Here is an 18,937-nt window from a genome sequence, read left to right as displayed (position 1 = left end):
AGTCCAATTGAAAATATGGTTCCTGCGTTAAGATTCAGGGCTGCCATATCAACTGGCTTGTACTGGAAGAAGTCTTGCTTCGCATGGTCAACACAGTGGTGGTATCCTATAGCAACGAGGGGGGACCAGATCCCCATCGCTGTCAGTCCTAGCGGAGCAAATTCTCCTTTGATACCTGGAATACAATGTATAAACTCCTGACGTACACAACACTCCTGCCTACTCCAGGAGCCTGGGCCAGTGACACTTTGTCGACCCTGTGGACCCACATGGTCGTGTATGCCTTTTCTCCCTTCCCCCATATTCATCTGGTACTGGAGAACCTTCGACAGGAGCGCATCTGCACTTTGACGCGGGTGACGCCCAACGGACCAAGCAAGGTTTCCACTACTGTTGGAAATGTTAGTCGAAACACCAGGGGTGCTTCCGGACTCCTGATCTACTTCCCAACCCAGCGGTGAACCACTTACACGCATCGAGGCTCTCAGTTGACTCACTCAGATATTTTCTGAGTGGGCTGCCAACGTCCTGGCCATGGCGAATAGGAATCCCACCAACACAGCCTATGCCTTGAAATGACGTGCGCAAACTTGGTGTAGTGGAAGGGAGATCCATGCCATCCCTCTGTTAGCCAGGCAGCTGACTTTTCGTCCATCGGTTTGACGAAATGATCCTTTCAGCGATTGTTGGCTATAGGTCAGCCTTGTCACCCACCATTGGGATTCTCTGGAGACGAGGCTAGCCGGTTGTCCTACCATTAGGAGATTGTTTACTGTTTAATCAGAGGCCTAAACCCCGAACGAGGGAACCAACCAATAGATGATTTTCCGTTCAACTACGAGGTCTCGCGAGTTGCATGAAAGACGCGCGTTGAACGTCTGCCGCAGAAATCAAACGATTTGATTTTTAACTTGAATTTCCTCATTTCGTAGCTCATATCGACCGGCCGATCTTCAACAGAGAAATATTGCTTTTGAATACCCTTACTTCATTGAAATTGCCTATCATCAAATGTGTACAGCACATTATTAGGCATGGAAATATCCCCAAAATACTTTTGCGTTTGTCGAATCCTATGCGATGTTTGACGCCACTACATGCTGTGACCTTTGTTTGTCCTGTTTTTACATTCGATTTCACGCATAACGCGTGATTCTCGCAGTGAACAGAAAATGGTCAATTAGAACGGTTTTGTTGTCTGCTCTAAGCAGACTGCTTTTTGAGCCTCTCCGGTCAGCACCACAAACTTTTGACATGGAAAACAGTCTTACTACTCTCTCTTGCCTCAGGTAGGCGTCGGGCTGAACTAGGAGCCCTGTCCTTCTCGGACGAGTGTGTCGCCTTTATGGACAATCAAGTCACCAGGAATCAAATCCCAGGACACGATCCACAACCGTTCGTCATCCCCCGGCTGGCAACATTGCCAACCAAGGGAATCAGGAAGAGTCAAGGCATGACAACAAGCACAGGTTTATGTGTTATGGCCAGGGTAAGCAGGACAGACCAGCCTTCTCAACTTCCATTGCCAGGTGGATCACTGAGACCAGCTTTGAGGTTTTAACTGTCTGCTGCCTCGACACAGGGTTTACAGATGCACCAAGTACAAGCGCATGAGGTCTGTGCAATTGCTAACTCATTAGCTCTTGCGTCAGGTGCCCCCCTCGAGCATGTGCAGAGGGCAGGCTTCTGGAGAATACAAATGTCTTTACCACTTCAACCAATAAGATACCCAATCCATTGAGGAGAGTCTTTTTAGGGAGGCTCCTGTCGTAGTGGGTCAGGCTTTGGTTACTGACCGAGCCTGGACAACCTCAGGGATCTCTGCACATAGGAGATATAGTACTCTCTGCTACAGATTTGTGCGAGGAAATTTCTCCCGTAAGCGCTCTTTGGAACCTTCCAGGTCTCGCTTTTGACCTATGCCCTCATGCAGGACTGTTTCAGTCTTTTCTTTTGAAAGTTACTTACCCAAGAATTTGGGTCTAGCGTTCTCGGGCATACCCAAACCCCGTCACCGTCCAGCACTTGGCTTTGTTCCGGGGACGGCACTGGCAAGGTAGGACACTGTTTCTTCACTGGTCTCGACTAGGTGGTCATAGGTAGAGGGTATTATCCTGGTCTGGGACACCCTTTTTATAGTTTTTCGATTCGCTCGGAAACCCACCACCTATTTGTAGCCAGACTGAATTGGGGAGCCTCATTGCCTCTGTTTGTGAAGTAAGGGGACAATCTTGAGGTCATGGGGCTTCCCCTGAACTAGATTTCTCTCTCCGTCATTGGCTGAATCGCAGATTAATGCCTACAGTTCAAAATAGTCATTTTGACTGACCGGAGTCTATGGTGGGTATGAACTATGTGAATAGGCGGGTTCTTAGAATCCTCTGCCTAATTTGAAAACAATACACAATTTTAAATTCAACTATCAACAGCTATGAGAACTGATGTTCACTAATGTGAATATTAAACATCACTCGATTTTTAAACATTTTCTGGCAAACACTACATTCATACACCCCACGAGAACCATGCATACCCCGATGCATAATGTAAAGCAGAGTACTACCATATGTAATAGAGCAAGCTGTGCAATGGTAAACTTTTTGTCCAGCTATTCTTTCCAAATCACTATTGTGACCATGAACGATTGGTATATTCAAGTTTTTATCTTCAACTACATTATTGTCTCCATTCACAGTACCCAATGATGTTCCCTCAAAGAAAATTCTATCTGTACAACCTGTAGCTACAAGTATATCCTCACGATTGTGATTCATGAATGTTGCATCTTTCACATCGCCAGCAACAAATTCTGCTCCAGTTTGTGAAGTGTGAGATTCACTTTCCTCTGACTTAGGTTGTACTGTTACTTCACTTTCCTCTGACTTAGGTTGTACTGTTACTTCACTTTCCTCTGACTTAGGTTGTACTGTTACTTCACTTTCCTCTGACTTAGGTTGTACTGTTACTTCACTTTCCTCTGACTTAGGTTGTACTGTTACTTCACTTTCCTCTGACTTAGGTTGTACTGTTACTTCACTTTCCTCTGATGTAAGTTGTACTGTTACTTCACTTTCCTCTGACTTAGGTTGTACTGTTACTTCACTTTCCTCTGACTTAGGTTGTACTGTTACTTCACTTTCCTCTGACTTAGGTTGTACTGTTACTTCACTTTCCTCTGACTTAGGTTGTACTGTTACTTCACTTTCCTCTGATGTAAGTTGTACTGTTACTTCATTTTCTTTTGACTTGGGTTGTACTGTTACTTCACTTTCCTCTGACTTAGGTTGTATTGTTACTTCACTTTCCTCTGACTTAGGTTGTACTGTTACTTCACTTTCCTCTGACTTAGGTTGTACTGTTACTTCACTTTCTTCTGACTTAGGTTGTACTGTTACTTCACTTTCCTCTGATGTAAGTTGTATTGTTACTTCACTTTCCTCTGACTTAGGTTGTACTGTTACTTCACTTTCTTCTGACTTAGGTTGTATTGTTACTTCACTTTCCTCTGATGTAGGTTGTACTGTTACTTCACTTTCCTCTGATGTAGGTTGTACTGTTACTTCACTTTCCTCTGACTTAGGTTGTACTGTTACCTCACTTTCCTCTGACTTAGGATCTACTGCTACTTCATTTTCCTTTGACTTAGGTTGTATTGTTACTTCACTTTCCTCTGATGTAGGTTGTACTGTTACTTCATTTTCCTCTGACTTAGGTTGTATTGTTACTTCACTTTCCTCTGACTTAGGTTGTACTGTTACTTCACTTTCCTCTGACTTAGGTTGTACTGTTACTTCACTTTCCTCTGACTTAGGTTGTACTGTTACTTCACTTTCCTCTGACTTAGGTTGTACTGTTACTTCACTTTCTTCTGACTTAGGTTGTACTGTTACTTCACTTTCCTCTGACTTAGGTTGTACTGTTACTTCACTTTCCTCTGACTTAGGTTGTACTGTTACTTCACTTTCTTCTGACTTAGGTTGTACTGTTACTTCACTTTCCTCTGATGTAAGTTGTACTGTTACTTCATTTTCTTTTGACTTGGGTTGTACTGTTACTTCACTTTCCTCTGACTTAGGTTGTACTGTTACTTCATTTTCCTCTGACTTAGGTTGTACTGTTACTTCACTTTCCTCTGACTTAGGTTGTACTGTTACTTCACTTTCCTCTGACTTAGGTTGTACTGATACTTCACTTTCTTCTGACTTAGGTTGTATTGTTACTTCACTTTCCTCTGACTTAGGTTGTACTGTTACTTCACTTTCCTCTGACTTAGGTTGTACTGTTACTTCACTTTCTTCTGACTTAGGTTGTACTGTTACTTCACTTTCCTCTGATGTAAGTTGTACTGTTACTTCATTTTCTTTTGACTTGGGTTGTACTGTTACTTCACTTTCCTCTGACTTAGGTTGTACTGTTACTTCACTTTCCTCTGACTTAGGTTGTATTGTTACTTCACTTTCTTCTGACTTAGGTTGTATTGTTACTTCACTTTCCTCTGACTTAGGTTGTACTGCTACTTCACTTTCCTCTGACTTAGGATCTACTGCTACTTCATTTTCCTCTGACTTAGATTCTTGTGTGACGTCATTTGTGATTTCATTCCCCCTCGTCTGTGGTTCTTGTGTGATGTTATTTTCTTCTAACTGAGGTCCTTGTGTGACTTTGTTTTTTTCTGACTTTACACGTATCTCACTGATATCACCAGTGATGCCATACCTTGGCACATGACAATCAATCTGCGATAACCCAGTATTGAACTGTCCCTCTTCACATTTGATATCATATTCTGTAAACCATGGTGACCACCTCTTAGTATTCTGCATTTTCCCTTTTGTTTTTGTGTTTGAATAACAAACATCTCGACTTTCAATATTCTGTAACATTATTGATTGTTTTGACAGATTATATTGCGTAGACCTATCTAATGGTGTGTAATCTGTGTAATGACTTTTGCTGAAACAGTTCTCACTTTCCGTCTGCAAAAAAACATTTTCCCATAAATTGCCTTTATCAATATATGAGCCTGAATTTTTTATTGGTCGAGGTGATACCATTGGGCCCACATTGTGTTCAATATGCGTTTTCTTGTGAAGCATCAAGCTGTTTTTGAAAAAAAATCTTTTCTTACATTTAACACAACTATGAAGTTTCCTGCAAACATGCTTCCTGGCATGAACCTTCAGAGTACGTTTAAGGTAGAAACACTTGCCACATTGATGACATTTGTACAACCTAGTTTTGGTATGTATTCGTGAGTGCAGATTCAAGGTACTTTTTCGGAGGTATACCATGCCACAATTCGTACATCGAAAGTTACATTTTCGTTTCAGTAGTTTCACATTTCTCTTTCTTGTACTTTTGTGCATTTTTTGTGGCTTCATTTCCACCACTTCTTGCTTTCTTTTGTGTGCTTTTAAATGATTGTTGAACTGGGATTTACCAGTGCAAACTCTTCCACATATTTCACACGAGTACCGGTACTTCTTTTTTGGTGCATGGGATTTTATGTGTCTTGTTAGATTGGTTTTCGCAGAAAATGTATTTCCACAAATATTACAGGTATAAGGCCTTTCACCAGTATGTGTTCTCATGTGAAGCTTCATACTACATTTATGTGAAAAATTTCTACCACATGTATCACATGTGTAAGGTTTCTCACCAGTGTGTGTACGCATATGTTGCTTCTTGAGCGCATTGACTATGAAGCAACGACCACAAATATCACATTTGTATGGTTTTTCACCAGTATGTGTTCTCTCATGGTTTATGAGATAATTTTTTTCTGAAAAACTCTTTTCACACCATTTGCACTTATGGGGCTTTTTTCCTGAATGCATTCTGAGATGCTGTCTTGCACTATCATAATAGGCAAACCTTTTCCCACATATTTTACATTCATATGGTTTTTCTCCTGTATGTCGGCGAATATGCTCCTTCAAAACTTGTTTATAAATGAATCCTTTGCCGCAGAACTCACACTTGTATTTCTTATATCCATTGTGCTTATCTATATGTTGCACCAACGAAATTTTGTGACTGTACTTTTTACTACATAGATGACAGGAGTACGGTTTCAATCCACTGTGTGATAATTTGTGGCGATTCCTATTTCCTTGTTGAGCAAAGTACTTCCCACATATATCACAGGGGTATGGTTTTTTACCACTATGTCTTACTTCATGTACTTTCATCTGAGATTTATCAGTAAATCTCTTCGGACACACACTACATTGGTAAGGTCGTTCTCCTGTATGTGTTCTAATGTGGCGTGCCATATGACCCCCAGTAGGAAACCTTCGATCACATATTTTACATTTGTACGGCTTTTCACCAGTGTGTGTACGCAAGTGTTTTGATAATGTGCTCTTAATTGAAAATCTGTTCCCACATACATCACAGCTGAATGGCCTTTCGCCTGCATGACTTTTTCTGTGGCGTATTAAATATGGTTTCTGGGCAAACGCAAAACCACATATATCACATTTATAAGGTTTCTCAAATGAATGGCATTTTTCATGGTTTTTTGCCATATATCTAAATAAGAAAGGTTTGCCGCAGATTTTACATGGGTGTGGTTTTTCTCCCGTATGAATTTTCAAATGCGTTTTAAGATTGTATTTGTTTTTAAATCTCCCCTTGCAAATGTGACACTCATATTTTTTTTCACCAGTGTGAGAGATTTCATGTCGAATTAATCCAGATCTTGAGTAGGACTTAAACTCGCAAGTATTACACTTCCACTTCTTTTCTTTGATGTGTGTTTTTTCATGACGTTTCAGAGCGCCTTCTTTGATAAATTTTCTTTCACATGTGCCACATTTGAACTGCTTTTCTCTCGTGTGTCGTTTCTTGTGTGAGTCCCGGTAATTTTTTTTAGAAAATCTATTACCACATATATTGCACTTGTAAGGTTGTATGCCTTTGTGTATCTCCAAGTGACGCTTCATTACTTCACGACCAAATCTTTTGCCACATGTAGGACACTTTAAAAGAGTTTCCTGAGTTTGTTTTTGGGTCTCCATTTTAGAATCCATGATGATAAATATTTTACAAAGATGACGATGTCACATAGTCAACTGAAATAAAAAAAAAATTATGTACCATTACAGTTTGTAAGCATATAAAGTCATCAGGGGTTTATCTAGAAAAAAATTGCAAGAGGGAGCACTGCAATTTAGCCAAGCCACCAAGTGGGGGAGATAGGGTTCTCCCTACCAGGGTGTAGAGTTTTTGATAATTCTAAGTTAAAATGGAGCATACTATGGTTTCCTTGGGGCCAAATAAGCATCTAACCATGGGGCTTTGTGTTTTTCCTGAGTGTGTGCAGGTAGGACCCCTCCCTCCGCTTTAAGAACTGAAACGAATTAGAAATTAGATCCATTTGAACGAAGATTAGCATAATTAATTAGCATATGGTCATTTCCTTACAGGAAGGGAGGGAATATCAGTTTATCTAAACAAAATGTTGCAGGGAGAATCCTGGCTAAAATTCACATACTAACAATTCTGACAATACAGTTTAGTACCAACAACACAAGCGATAGTAATGTTAATGCTGGTATCATTTGAGCATTAATTAAAATTAATTCTTCGATTAATTATAAATGTACTTCATTAATCTCTAAGTCTTTCATAGAATATTATAATCTAAATTAAATAATATACGAAATCAATAAATCAAATATTACAATATATTAATAATATATAATATTTTACTTGACCAACATCCCAGACTTGTTTGAGTTATAATATCCACGCAGGGCAAAAAGGTTTATGCTGAAGCCAACAACAGTGAGGACAGACACCCAACCATGATGATTCGTGCCCCCTTAGTATGGTCGCACATTCGGCGCAAGGTTGGTGAGCAGATCTCGCCCCTCCCATGCAACAATTCGTGCCGCCGACTCTGCATATGCTAATAAACCTCGTAAAGTATAACTTTGTGTATTGAACATGATATTCTTAACAACTGAAAACAAATCACAATATTTCTCACTTCCAATTTTGTAATAGTGACAAGGAAACTATTATAAAAGTAATATTGTTATACTAATCAACTACTATTATAGTGAGTGTACACGTTGTATGTTGTAACGCTCGTTCAAAGTCCGTTTTTACTGCCATATTTATATGAATGACCTGCAATGTCCTTAGGGTTGGACCATTTGATTTTTAAGGGGGGGGGGGGTCAAAAACGAAAAAAAAAAATTTGCAAAGTGAAGGGTTCTTCAAAAAAAAAAATTGCTGCTTCACCAGTGTAAAAAAAAATATTTGTCACTATATGACTTCGGGAAAAAAACGTTTCCATCAGCTGTTGTCGTGTCATCTCTGAACACGGTAGATTCACTTGAATTACTGCAAAAATATGGCAATTCTTCCTGCCAAGATAAGGGGGCACATAGTACAAGAAGAAACTAGGTCATATATAAATGGATGTCAATAATTCTGGTTTGTGGATTAATTAATAGCAGAGGGAAAATTAATATCTGCATTTCAATATTAATTTCAAAAACAATTTCACTCTGGTTGCATTTAGATTTTATACCATACATGCTCTATTAGAAGAGCATCTCAAATAGAAGCACATGTACGGCAACAATTGCATTGATTGTATACTGATTTATTAAAATATGATGTATTTTGACCATAGAAACACCTCTGTTATTTACACAAGAGCATGCGCTACTAATAGAGCAAATGCGGTATTGCATGCAACATCTCTGACAATTTAGCTGTTTTAGTTTAAATACATTTACAGACTAAAACAGAAACATATGCAATATTGCTGACTACTGTAAAATACTTTATTTTCTCAGGAATTTATTTTCGCTGAAAACAGATTTCTGGCATTTTGTGGATCTAATTTTCACTATGTTGTATTAAGACTCAATGCAACGTGTAGAGAAAGCTGCATTTTCACTGGAATTTATTTTGCAGGAAATTGACTACAGGTAAAACAGGGAAAATAAAATGCCAGTGCAAATAAAGCATTCCACAGTATGTTATGTGACCACAATAATAGACAAGATACATTCATGATTGTATGGAACCATGTCGTATTAAACAAGTACAAATAAAATAAATATCAAAGGAAGCTTAGAAAGAACTCTTGAGTGCTGAGAGTATTGGAGACACATTAAAATTAATTCAAAATTTAAGATTTGCTTTTCAAACAAGAAGCTTGGCAACTAATTTTTGTCTGCTATTTGAGATGCATAACATGAAAAAATGTGATTCACATTATCACAATTTATAATGCATACAGAAAATACATTTGATTTTTCATCCATGGTTTTTATTCTAATTAGTTCCAGAGCACCTCTGCGATGAATTCAATTTAAATCTGATTTTTGTTTAATATCAGAAATGGGCTAATCAATAATGATAGATAGATAATCAATATGCATTAAACTAATCATGTCTGTGGATTACCTCAATGAACCAAATGAATTATTATACAAATTGAGAAATTATTATGTATAGATTTAGGTCTGTATATTGTTCCAGGGTGCACATGTACAAAGTTTTATTATAATGTGATGTTTAATCATAACTAAATTAATTGAAAGCTGAAAAGTAAATTATTATAGATTTATATTATTATAGATATTATATAATTATTATAGATGTATATAAACCTAAAACTAACTTGATCATCACATTGTGTTAGAGTATATATGTACCAAGATTCATTAAATTAAGATAAATACCGTCTCAGACCAATTATGTACGAAGTTTCATTGAAATGTGATTATAATCAAAAATTATGATTTATTATGCAAATTAAGTAATTAATATGATCTTAACCCAAAACTAATCAGGTCTGAGTATTGTCCTAGAACATCTATGGACCAAGATTCATTGAAAAGAAATGAATTCATAGCACTTGAAATATCAAAAGCTAAAAATTGAGTAATTACGCACATTAGGTAATTAGTATATCTCATATTTGTCTGTGCATCGTCCTATGTATCTATGCAAGTTTCATTGAAATGTGATGATTAGTACCTGAGATATCAGTGGAAAAGCGAAAATTGACTAATGAAAACCTAATCAAATCTGCGTATTAGCCCAGAGCATCTATTCACCAAGTTTCATTAAAAACCAACATACTGTTCTTGAGATATCAGATCACACATACAGGCAGGGTAACTGCAAAGACTCCCATTGTGTGCTTCGCACACGGGAGTCAAAAATAAATAAAATGTAATAAAATAAATATTAAAATAAATGAGATCATTTTTTGTCAGCAAATGTTTTACATCACTCTCTTACAGAGTAATCTCGTTCTGACTATCACCACCCACCTCACTCACACCTACCATCTCATTCTCACCACCCACCTCACTCATACCTACCATCTCATTCTCACCACCCAACCCACATTCACCAACCATTCCACTTTCACCACCCACCTCACTTGCACCAACCATCTCATTCTCACCACCCACCTCACTTGCACCAACCATTCCACTGTCATCAGCCACTTTAGTACATGTAATAGTCACCTGCCTTTTAACCCTTTTTGTTACAATGTCAGTGATCTTTTGTTGCTTTGTAACAGGATGTGGGAACGATGCACACTTTCTCTTCTTATTTTTCTTTTTGTTTTCGGACTACTGACGAACCTTTTTAGTTCCAGTTCGGACGAAGTCCGAAAACGGTTTCGTCCGTCCTTCTGGATCCATTTATCGGACAGCCTTTGACCGATCTCGTTCAAACTTGGTATACAGACAATCTATAATGACCTACATATGTCAATTTTCGTTACGATTCAATTAAATATGGCTGACTGGCAGCCATTTTGTCCCTCAAATTTGCTAAATTCTGATATTTAAACGTGAACAGGGCGATTTCAATCAAACTTTGTATGGTGATCATGCATATTGGGTTATTGGTGCACGTCACTTTTTTTTCAAGATTCGGTCCAAAATGGCCGACTCACAGCCATTTCATTTTTTTTTAATTTTTGTGCTGATTCCTCTGAAAGATATCGCCTGATTCACTTGAAAGTTTGTACATAGGTACTATACTTCAAGACAATACAACATCATGTTTTGTTTTGAGATTTGATCAAATTTGTCGAAATTGAGGCCACTTTGTCAAAAAAACGTAAAATAGCAGTACAATAGCAAGTCTTTTCTACCACTGTTGAAGATAATGAAAAAAAAATGTTGGATATGATGAACTCCTAAAAAAAAAAATTTGCAAGCAAACCTGATAAAAAAATTTTTTCCAAACACATAAAATAAAAATAAAAAAAAATTTGCCTTTCACTGAGCTGACCTCCCCCCTCAAAAATCAAATGGTCCAACCCTTAGTTCATATTTACCAAGTCTGTTTAAGCGTGTTTGTACGTACACGCACTTGCCAAGACAGGTATCCGTAACTATGTAGCTGACTTGAACACAAATCGGACGCAGAAAGATTGTCGTGCACGGCTGACAAAAATGACACTGCCTACACGGAATTGGTTTAATCCGATTAATGTGGACAGGTGCCCGCTATCGCGATCTTGTTTGTGACTAGCGCCCTTCGATATCGGCCTAACTGTGAATCGCTGCATCTGTACTGCTTAGTTTAAAACTATTTTTTGGGGAGATAAGGTCACTGAGGTTGACATGGATCCAAGTCGTGTCAACATTCTACGCTGTACGCCATGACATAAATACCTGCAAGACTGTGAACTGCACCCCGGGAGCGTCTCAACATCAATAAGTTTTGGGGCGTCTGTCTTATTTGACTAAAATGAAGCACCTCTAACCCAGTAAATATTGATCACTCACCAGTCCGGTTGTCAATGGATTTCTATAACAAATACACTTTATGCCAAAGGTTATCTGGAAGCCGATCATTTCAGTGCTGGATAGAAAATACCGAACCGTTTTTTACCTTGCCCGTACCATCAAAGATGGAAGGGAAAGGTATATTAAGGGAAAAATTTCTGTCCGGCGTCGTCGTCGTCGTCGTTAATAATGTTATTGTGTGCACAATAACTTTACTAATTCTATTCCAAACTTTATCAAACTTGGTCACCTTATTCATGAGTATAAAGTCTTCCCTGGGTATGAAGAACAGATGTCCTGTATGAAAATATCAGGCAAAAATTGAGAAAATCTGATAAAATATTTTCTACTTGACTGATCACTCCTGATACACATTCAAAGGTCACTGATCCCAGTGTGAATGTGCATTGCTGTATGTGTTCAATGAAGCAAATCATTTATCTTGTAATAATATCCTTGGTAATGTATATATATGCTAGACTGGATTTCAATGCAAACTCATGGAGAGAGTTGTTGCACAGTCTGATACACATTTGCAAATCTACCAATAAAATCTTAACAGAAAACAAGATGTCAGAAAATCAATATAAGCACTCCTATGAACTGGGTGCCAAACTTTGATCAAGATCTGAAGCTAATAGAAAATCTGTTTAGTTCAAAGTTATCAAATCAAAAACAATACATAAAAAATACATAAAAAGCAAAACATTTCATCCACATTTTAAAAAGAAAATTGTTCTAAAATATATGTATTCTGTATTTGACAAACAGTTCATTCGACAAATGAAAACTCGCAGGAATATGTTTCAGCTATTAGAACAGAATGATAGAGTTTTTATAATACTGGTTTAAAAACGCACTTCAAAGATTGCAGTGTTTGAAGATGTAGATTCTCAGGAGGCAACAGTACTGTTGACTTCTCCCTCCACTGGACACCAACTAACTATTTGATTTGCATACAAAGCACAGCTTGCAACATGATAGCTATTCATAAAGGGTGTTTTTTTTTTCTTTACTTTTCATATAATACAGTAGTCACACAATGAGGCAGTTCATAATTGTCTCAGTGAATCATTAATTTTTGACAGACACCTGTACAAAATACTTGGACAAAAGCCAGCTAAGATTTTCTGTTATCTTGCATGTTTTATGAATCTATTCACGTCTAAATGCAGCACTTTTTTTTTTTGCAATGAGGCATTTGTTTTTATACTAAAATATCTGAATTACTTTGAATAAAGCTGGAAATTATGTCCCTTAAAATAATTAAACAAATAAGGCACAAATGTTTTTGTAAGATATTTACATTTTTAAAGGACATTCGGTAGACTGATTCCCAACTGTTAGTTCAACCCCAAAACTTGTTTGTATTCAAAATTAATTATGACAATGTATATTTATATTGAAACAAATATGTTAAAGGGAATTGTATTATATAACAAAGGGCAAGGTCACCAGAATTCAACTATGTTTTTTTCGAGTTACAAAATGTGGAGGTTCAACAAATACAAAAATATATGTTGCTCGTAACTCGAAGTTATTTGGGAACCAGAATTGTAATTGCATATTACAGCGTATGACATGGTAGGAGTGTGTACAAATCTTCTGCTGAGCATGCAGTCGCTGGGCTGGCGTGGCTTGTTAGCTTGTGTATATATCTTGTAGCGTCGCTTATGTGTGGGCTTCGAATACAAACACAACGCTCAGCGCCATCAATGAGCCTAGGATACTGAACCATGGCCGGGAATGTCCCTAATTGGCCAAAAGTTAAAGGGTGACAGTCGTCGTGCCGCGTCCTGGTCGATATGGGACTCATAGCGACGTATACAACGCGTGTAAAGTACATTGTTTATTTACAGAGGGCGGGCAAGGGGGGTAGCTGGTACAGTTTTAAGGGAAATAAAAAGGGCTTTTTACAAATTACAAGGAAAAAATAGACGTTTTTACAGTTTACAGTGAAAATTGAATTTTGCAGTGAATTGTGTCATCTAGTCGTTTTACAGTTTTGAAAATGTAATTTCCCTGGATTATTTTTACGGCTTTTTTTATTTGGATGTAAATTCTTGTACGTACCGAAAAAAATTACACATTTTTACAGTGTACGAAAAAAATATTTGATTGATTACGTTGTACGTCTAGCCTGTGATTACAGAATTACGGAATTTATTTGTTCAATTTACGTTGTACGAACAAAAAAATATTGCAGTTTCGTTGAACGAAAATAACCCTTGCCCCCCCCCTCTTTACATGAAATTTGAACACGCGCTGCGCGACTACCACCGCGCTTTAACATGATAGAACTACGTAATAAAGTGATGTTTTCTAGCACGCTTGCACTTATATCAACAACATGTCTATTTATAGACTTGGTTTAAAGCGAAAAAATGTACGTATATCAAATATATAAACAATTTATTTAGAAAACTTCGATAATATTTCGAAAAAAGAAGAAAATGCTTAACACGACATATACAGCGCCACCAGTAACTGTTTCCGGCTCCATGCGGAGAGTTACATCTCGGGCGTGGTTTCGCAAAAGTGGGCGTGGTTTCTAAAATATGGGCGTGCAACCCGATGTTTTCGTAACTCGATGTCCGATGCCAACCCCACCATCATCAGAATTCAAAAGCCAAAACAACTTCGATATATCTTCAAATACCATTATTCTTCTCACTAAGGTATTAGCACATACTTGTGGCAAAGTCTATTCAACATGCCATTCCTACTTAGATGTCCAACAGATTTATGTATAATGTCTGCATAGGAATGGGATACAGGATAGTTCTTTGGTAACCAATAGAATGTATAGTAAGGCAATATTGCCAACTTGAGACGACCCCCAACTTGAATAAGTCCATCTTTCACTACTGCGTCTAATTTGTATAAACGGCTCCTACATTGGATCCTTTGTCGATCTACTGTCAAAGCCTTGAAGTCATCTGAGAAGTGCTCCTGTTGAACATAAGCTAATATACTTGTCATAAACATCTACAGACTTGATGTTTTTTGCCATCTTCTTTAACTTTTGCATTTTGTCATCAACACTTTTCTTTCATCTCGCCCCCCTAATCATTCAATTTTCCATTCACTGCCTTTCTCACTTCTTTGTGCTTTGTATCCTATTTATGAATATTCTTTTTTGCTACCAAAATTCAACAAACTGATGTATTCAACTTCATCCAACTCGAGTAGTATGGCAAAAAAACAAACTGTCATCCACACTTTATGACAAGCAAGGTTTCAGCTAAAAATAAAAGAAGAGCAGCTTGATTTAGAAAAGAGACGGGTGCCACAGATGCTAGACGAAAGGTGCTTATAGAATTGGAAACAAACAAAATTAGAAAAGGTTTCATGAAGGTGACACGTCTCAATGGCAATTAATGGAACCAAATGAATAGCTGCAAAGACAAACCGTGTACATGATACACACGGACATATAAGTGATTCAGACGTCAAGAAGTTCAGTAAGAACTTAGAGTATGTGTACCTTTTCAGATCACATTCACACGATTGGCCATGAACCGCGTATTTTCTATAATTCATAGGCGTAATCCGCACAATGAAAACGAAAATACACGACATAGTCACTGATAAAACATGGAGGGCAACAAACAACAAAATTCTGCCTACTAGTATTTAAAAAAAAACTGGACTGATTCGAGCGCCTGTGGCTGGAGGCAATGCCCAATATTATGTTATTGCACGCGATTTTCTATGTAACTTTAGTTTATTCACATAAATAATACATAACATTTAAGACAGAAAAATAAATACACACGAAGATACAAATCAAGGGAGACAAAGGAAGAGAAAAAAAATTAACAATATGTTATAAATGCATATATATCAAATCTAGACTGCCGACAGTCCTAGAGTCTAATGTAATTGTGTAACCTAGCCATTCAAATGCCGAAGGCGTTTAAATTAATGGGAAACTGAATGCGAAGCATTTCACGCGGAGACTTTACTTCCTGACCCGGCTTTCGTAATTTATTCACACCTATTACGTTTATACACAATATTTATTAACAATAACAGATTAATATTAGGTACGACCGACTGTCGGCAGTCTATATCAAACCATATTCTTAAGATAATAAGAATATAACTCTTTATTATGATTGGGGCCCTCTATAGTTCAGATCAGTTTCTTTATTTCTCTTTCGTTTCTTGGCGCCCAGGACGTTTCTACGAAAGTCATGTTTACTGATTCAAATGAACTCTATTGGTAGCTATCTGATGTATTACGCAGCATCAAAATAGTCCTATGACTTATTTTTAAAAGCTGCTTACTGTGTGGCTCACACTTTGACATGTTTGACGGGACAGCCACTAAATGGTTTTGGGTACTGATCTGGTTTCATTGTTCCTGGGTTTGAATCAATATGAATTGATTGTTGATCTCTGTTCACTGTCGTATAATCAAAAGGGTTGCAAGCCGTGCCTGACAAAATACAAAATAATAACAATATTTCAGATATCTCGATAAGAGCTTTTACATATTTGACTTTATTGTTATGCATTTATTATAGTTAATATCAGTATCCTCGGGGGCGGCAACCCTCGCGGTGAAAACAAAGGCCAAAAACTCGCAGAAAACAGTACTTTGGGATGGTTGTTGAGACTCCCCTGAACAGTGTAACAAGATTAGCCCTGCGTGTGTAACATATATAGATTTTGTTGTTCAAGATTACTTCAAAGTTGAGTTTGTGTTGTTTTCTCAAACTTTCACCGGCTCGACCGGCGTTCCACAGCAGCAGGCACAGAGCCCATAGAGATTCGTGGTACAGTGATGCGCGTCTTAGCAACGTGGGACGTCTGTGACGTAGCTCTGCCCCCGAGTATAGGTCGTCCTCTAAGTTGATTGAGAGTGACCCATTCCTGGATGTTAGGTCCATACCAACAACTACTTTCATATGCCATCTCATTATTGCATTCATGTCATTAATGTTCTTATTTTAATTTGCATTTAATCATATCACATATATTATTCTAAAACATGTACTATTTGAATCAAAGCAAAATAAATCACAGGTTAACTGATAATTGCAATTTGAGTTACTAAATTCGAACGTTAAACAAAACAAAACATCTATGTTGCTCGGTTAAATGTTATTTAAAGCTCGAGTTAATAAATGTTGGCCGTAACTCGAAGTTCAGTTAACTGTTATTGAAAGTTCGAGTTACAATTTGGGCGTGGTTTCGCAAAAGTGAGCGTGGTTTCTGAAATATATGCGTTGTCATTCTTGTAACTCGATGTTTTCGTTACTCGATATTCGTAACTCGATGTCCGAAAGTTCAGCATCTATAAGGTCTTATGTATTAATAGTTAGTTCGGTAGCTTTTAATTCCGGTGACAGTGCACATCGCCTTTAACACCAACGAACCGTGATACACCGGTGGATTTACATCTACCACCATCAGCTGTTATTCAGATTGGATTCATATTTACAGTATGGAGAGGTTTAGAAAATAGTTGTACTAGTAGTCGAGTCCGGCACCTACATAAAATAAATAATATATTTATTGCTCATAACGGTCATGTTGTAGCGGCATAAATGATAGTTTACAGTTTATCGAATATTTCGAAAATCTATAATATAATACAACGAAATAGTTTTGATGAATAAAACTCATAAACAAACGAACAAATAAATAAATAAATAAATAAATAAATAAATAAATAAATAAATAAATAAATAAATAAATAAATAAATAAATAAATAAATAAATAAATAAATAAATAAATAAATAAATAAATAAATAAATAAATAAATAAATAAATAAATAAATAAATAAATAAATAAATATTTCCAGACCAACAATCGAGAATAATAATAAACACCGACCATAATATTGCATTACAACTATGAAAAACTCCACCCATTGAGAGTTCTTACAAAGACTTAACATTAGTAGGGATGTCAAATCATGAAGAAATGCGACCTCTAGTGACCAATAATATCAAAGCATAGATCAAGTTTATGGTCAAATGCACGACTTACCATGGGTAGTACTTTCTCTAACTGGCAGCCATTTTGGTTGATGGCAACCGTCAGCCTTCGCTATTTTTTGTACTATTTTTCAGCTTTCGTGACTTTAGATTATTACCCATCGTCGTCATTGCACCCTCTCTGAACACAGGGTGTGATATGCATGCTGGCCGTTCATGAGCCATATCGTAAGAAGTGTAATTAAAGAGGGCGACGTGTCACTGTAAATGGTGTGTTACTTTCCAACAATTTATGATTCTTGAGTAACAGTCAATATGTCGTCAATGTATGCAATATTTTGCATACTTGAGCCATGTTCGTGTCATTAACTTGTTACTGCTGCTGCCACGTGTCTTTTATTGTATGCAATGTGATCCACGACATCGTCAGATAAATTATTAAATAATAATAATGATAATAATAATGAACTTAAAGGGCGGTAGTCGTCGCGCCACGCATACGCGACTCGGAGATATATGGGTCTCGTATAAACAAAGATGGCGACTTTGACTTTTGCGCAGATCAATGAGTACAAACTGAGACGTTACCAAGGTTTAATCAGGTATTGTTTTAGGTGATCAATTGCAGTTACCGAAGGAGTCACCGTCGGTAATCAATGCAAGTCGCGCCCAGGTCAAACCTTATACTTGAGATTTCCATTGGAAGAGTGCATTGGATTGTGGGAAAATCAATGTTTATCAACACAAATGTCGCACATGCGCAGCGCGATGACCACCGCCTTTTAACAATATATCTCACTTTGCATTACCTCAAACATTTTTTCTTCTAATTTTGATGACTTCTGAAACCCCTAAAGCAGCCAAAAAAGGCAATCTTCTCACAATATGCTGAATAATGCAGGTAATTTTATGATTTTGAATTGAGAAAAAGAAACCAGACACATGAGAGGTCAAATAATATAAAAGAAAAAAAGGAAAAACTGTGTAAAATTACTTTATCGTCATTGCCAATAAAACAGAACAAGGAGTGGACGCCTGTTGTCTGGCACAAAGATCGCGAAAAGGCTCTGTAATTTCATAGTAATTGTCCACCAATACGAATATAAGTAAGTAGAAAAAAAATACAACTACAGACAATAACACGATTTGTATTCAAAATCCCCAAACCGTAACAAGCAGTTTATTCCGGGTGGACGCC

General features: G+C 37.3%; 1 protein-coding gene and 1 long non-coding RNA gene across 2 annotated transcripts; both read right to left on the bottom strand.

Annotated features, from left to right (window-relative positions):
- Nucleotides 1-2,429: 2,429 nt before the first annotated feature.
- On the bottom strand, nt 2,430-6,530 carry LOC100378879 (uncharacterized). The gene has a single exon (XM_002738289.2). It carries the CDS (start codon nt 6,528-6,530, stop codon nt 2,430-2,432), a length of 4,101 nt encoding a protein of 1,366 aa, XP_002738335.2.
- A 255-nt stretch (nt 6,531-6,785) lies between these two features.
- On the bottom strand, nt 6,786-11,741 carry LOC146729807 (uncharacterized). Its single transcript, XR_014928063.1, has 2 exons — nt 11,673-11,741; nt 6,786-7,076 (listed from the first exon to the last, which is right to left on the bottom strand). It is a non-coding gene; the product is annotated as an uncharacterized LOC146729807 (long non-coding RNA).
- Between the last annotated feature and the right edge of the window lie 7,196 nt (nt 11,742-18,937).

This window comes from Saccoglossus kowalevskii, chromosome 21 (genome assembly GCF_978046115.1).
Source record: "Saccoglossus kowalevskii chromosome 21, keSacKowa6.1, whole genome shotgun sequence".
Classification (NCBI taxonomy): domain Eukaryota; kingdom Metazoa; phylum Hemichordata; class Enteropneusta; family Harrimaniidae; genus Saccoglossus; species Saccoglossus kowalevskii.
This window is presented reverse-complemented; position numbering and strand designations above follow the sequence as displayed.

Bases quoted from the DNA above. Each gene is read 5' to 3' on its own strand.
- LOC100378879 (XM_002738289.2), bottom strand. From the start codon at position 6,530: ATGGCAAAAAACCATGAAAAATGCCATTCATTTGAGAAACCTTATAAA.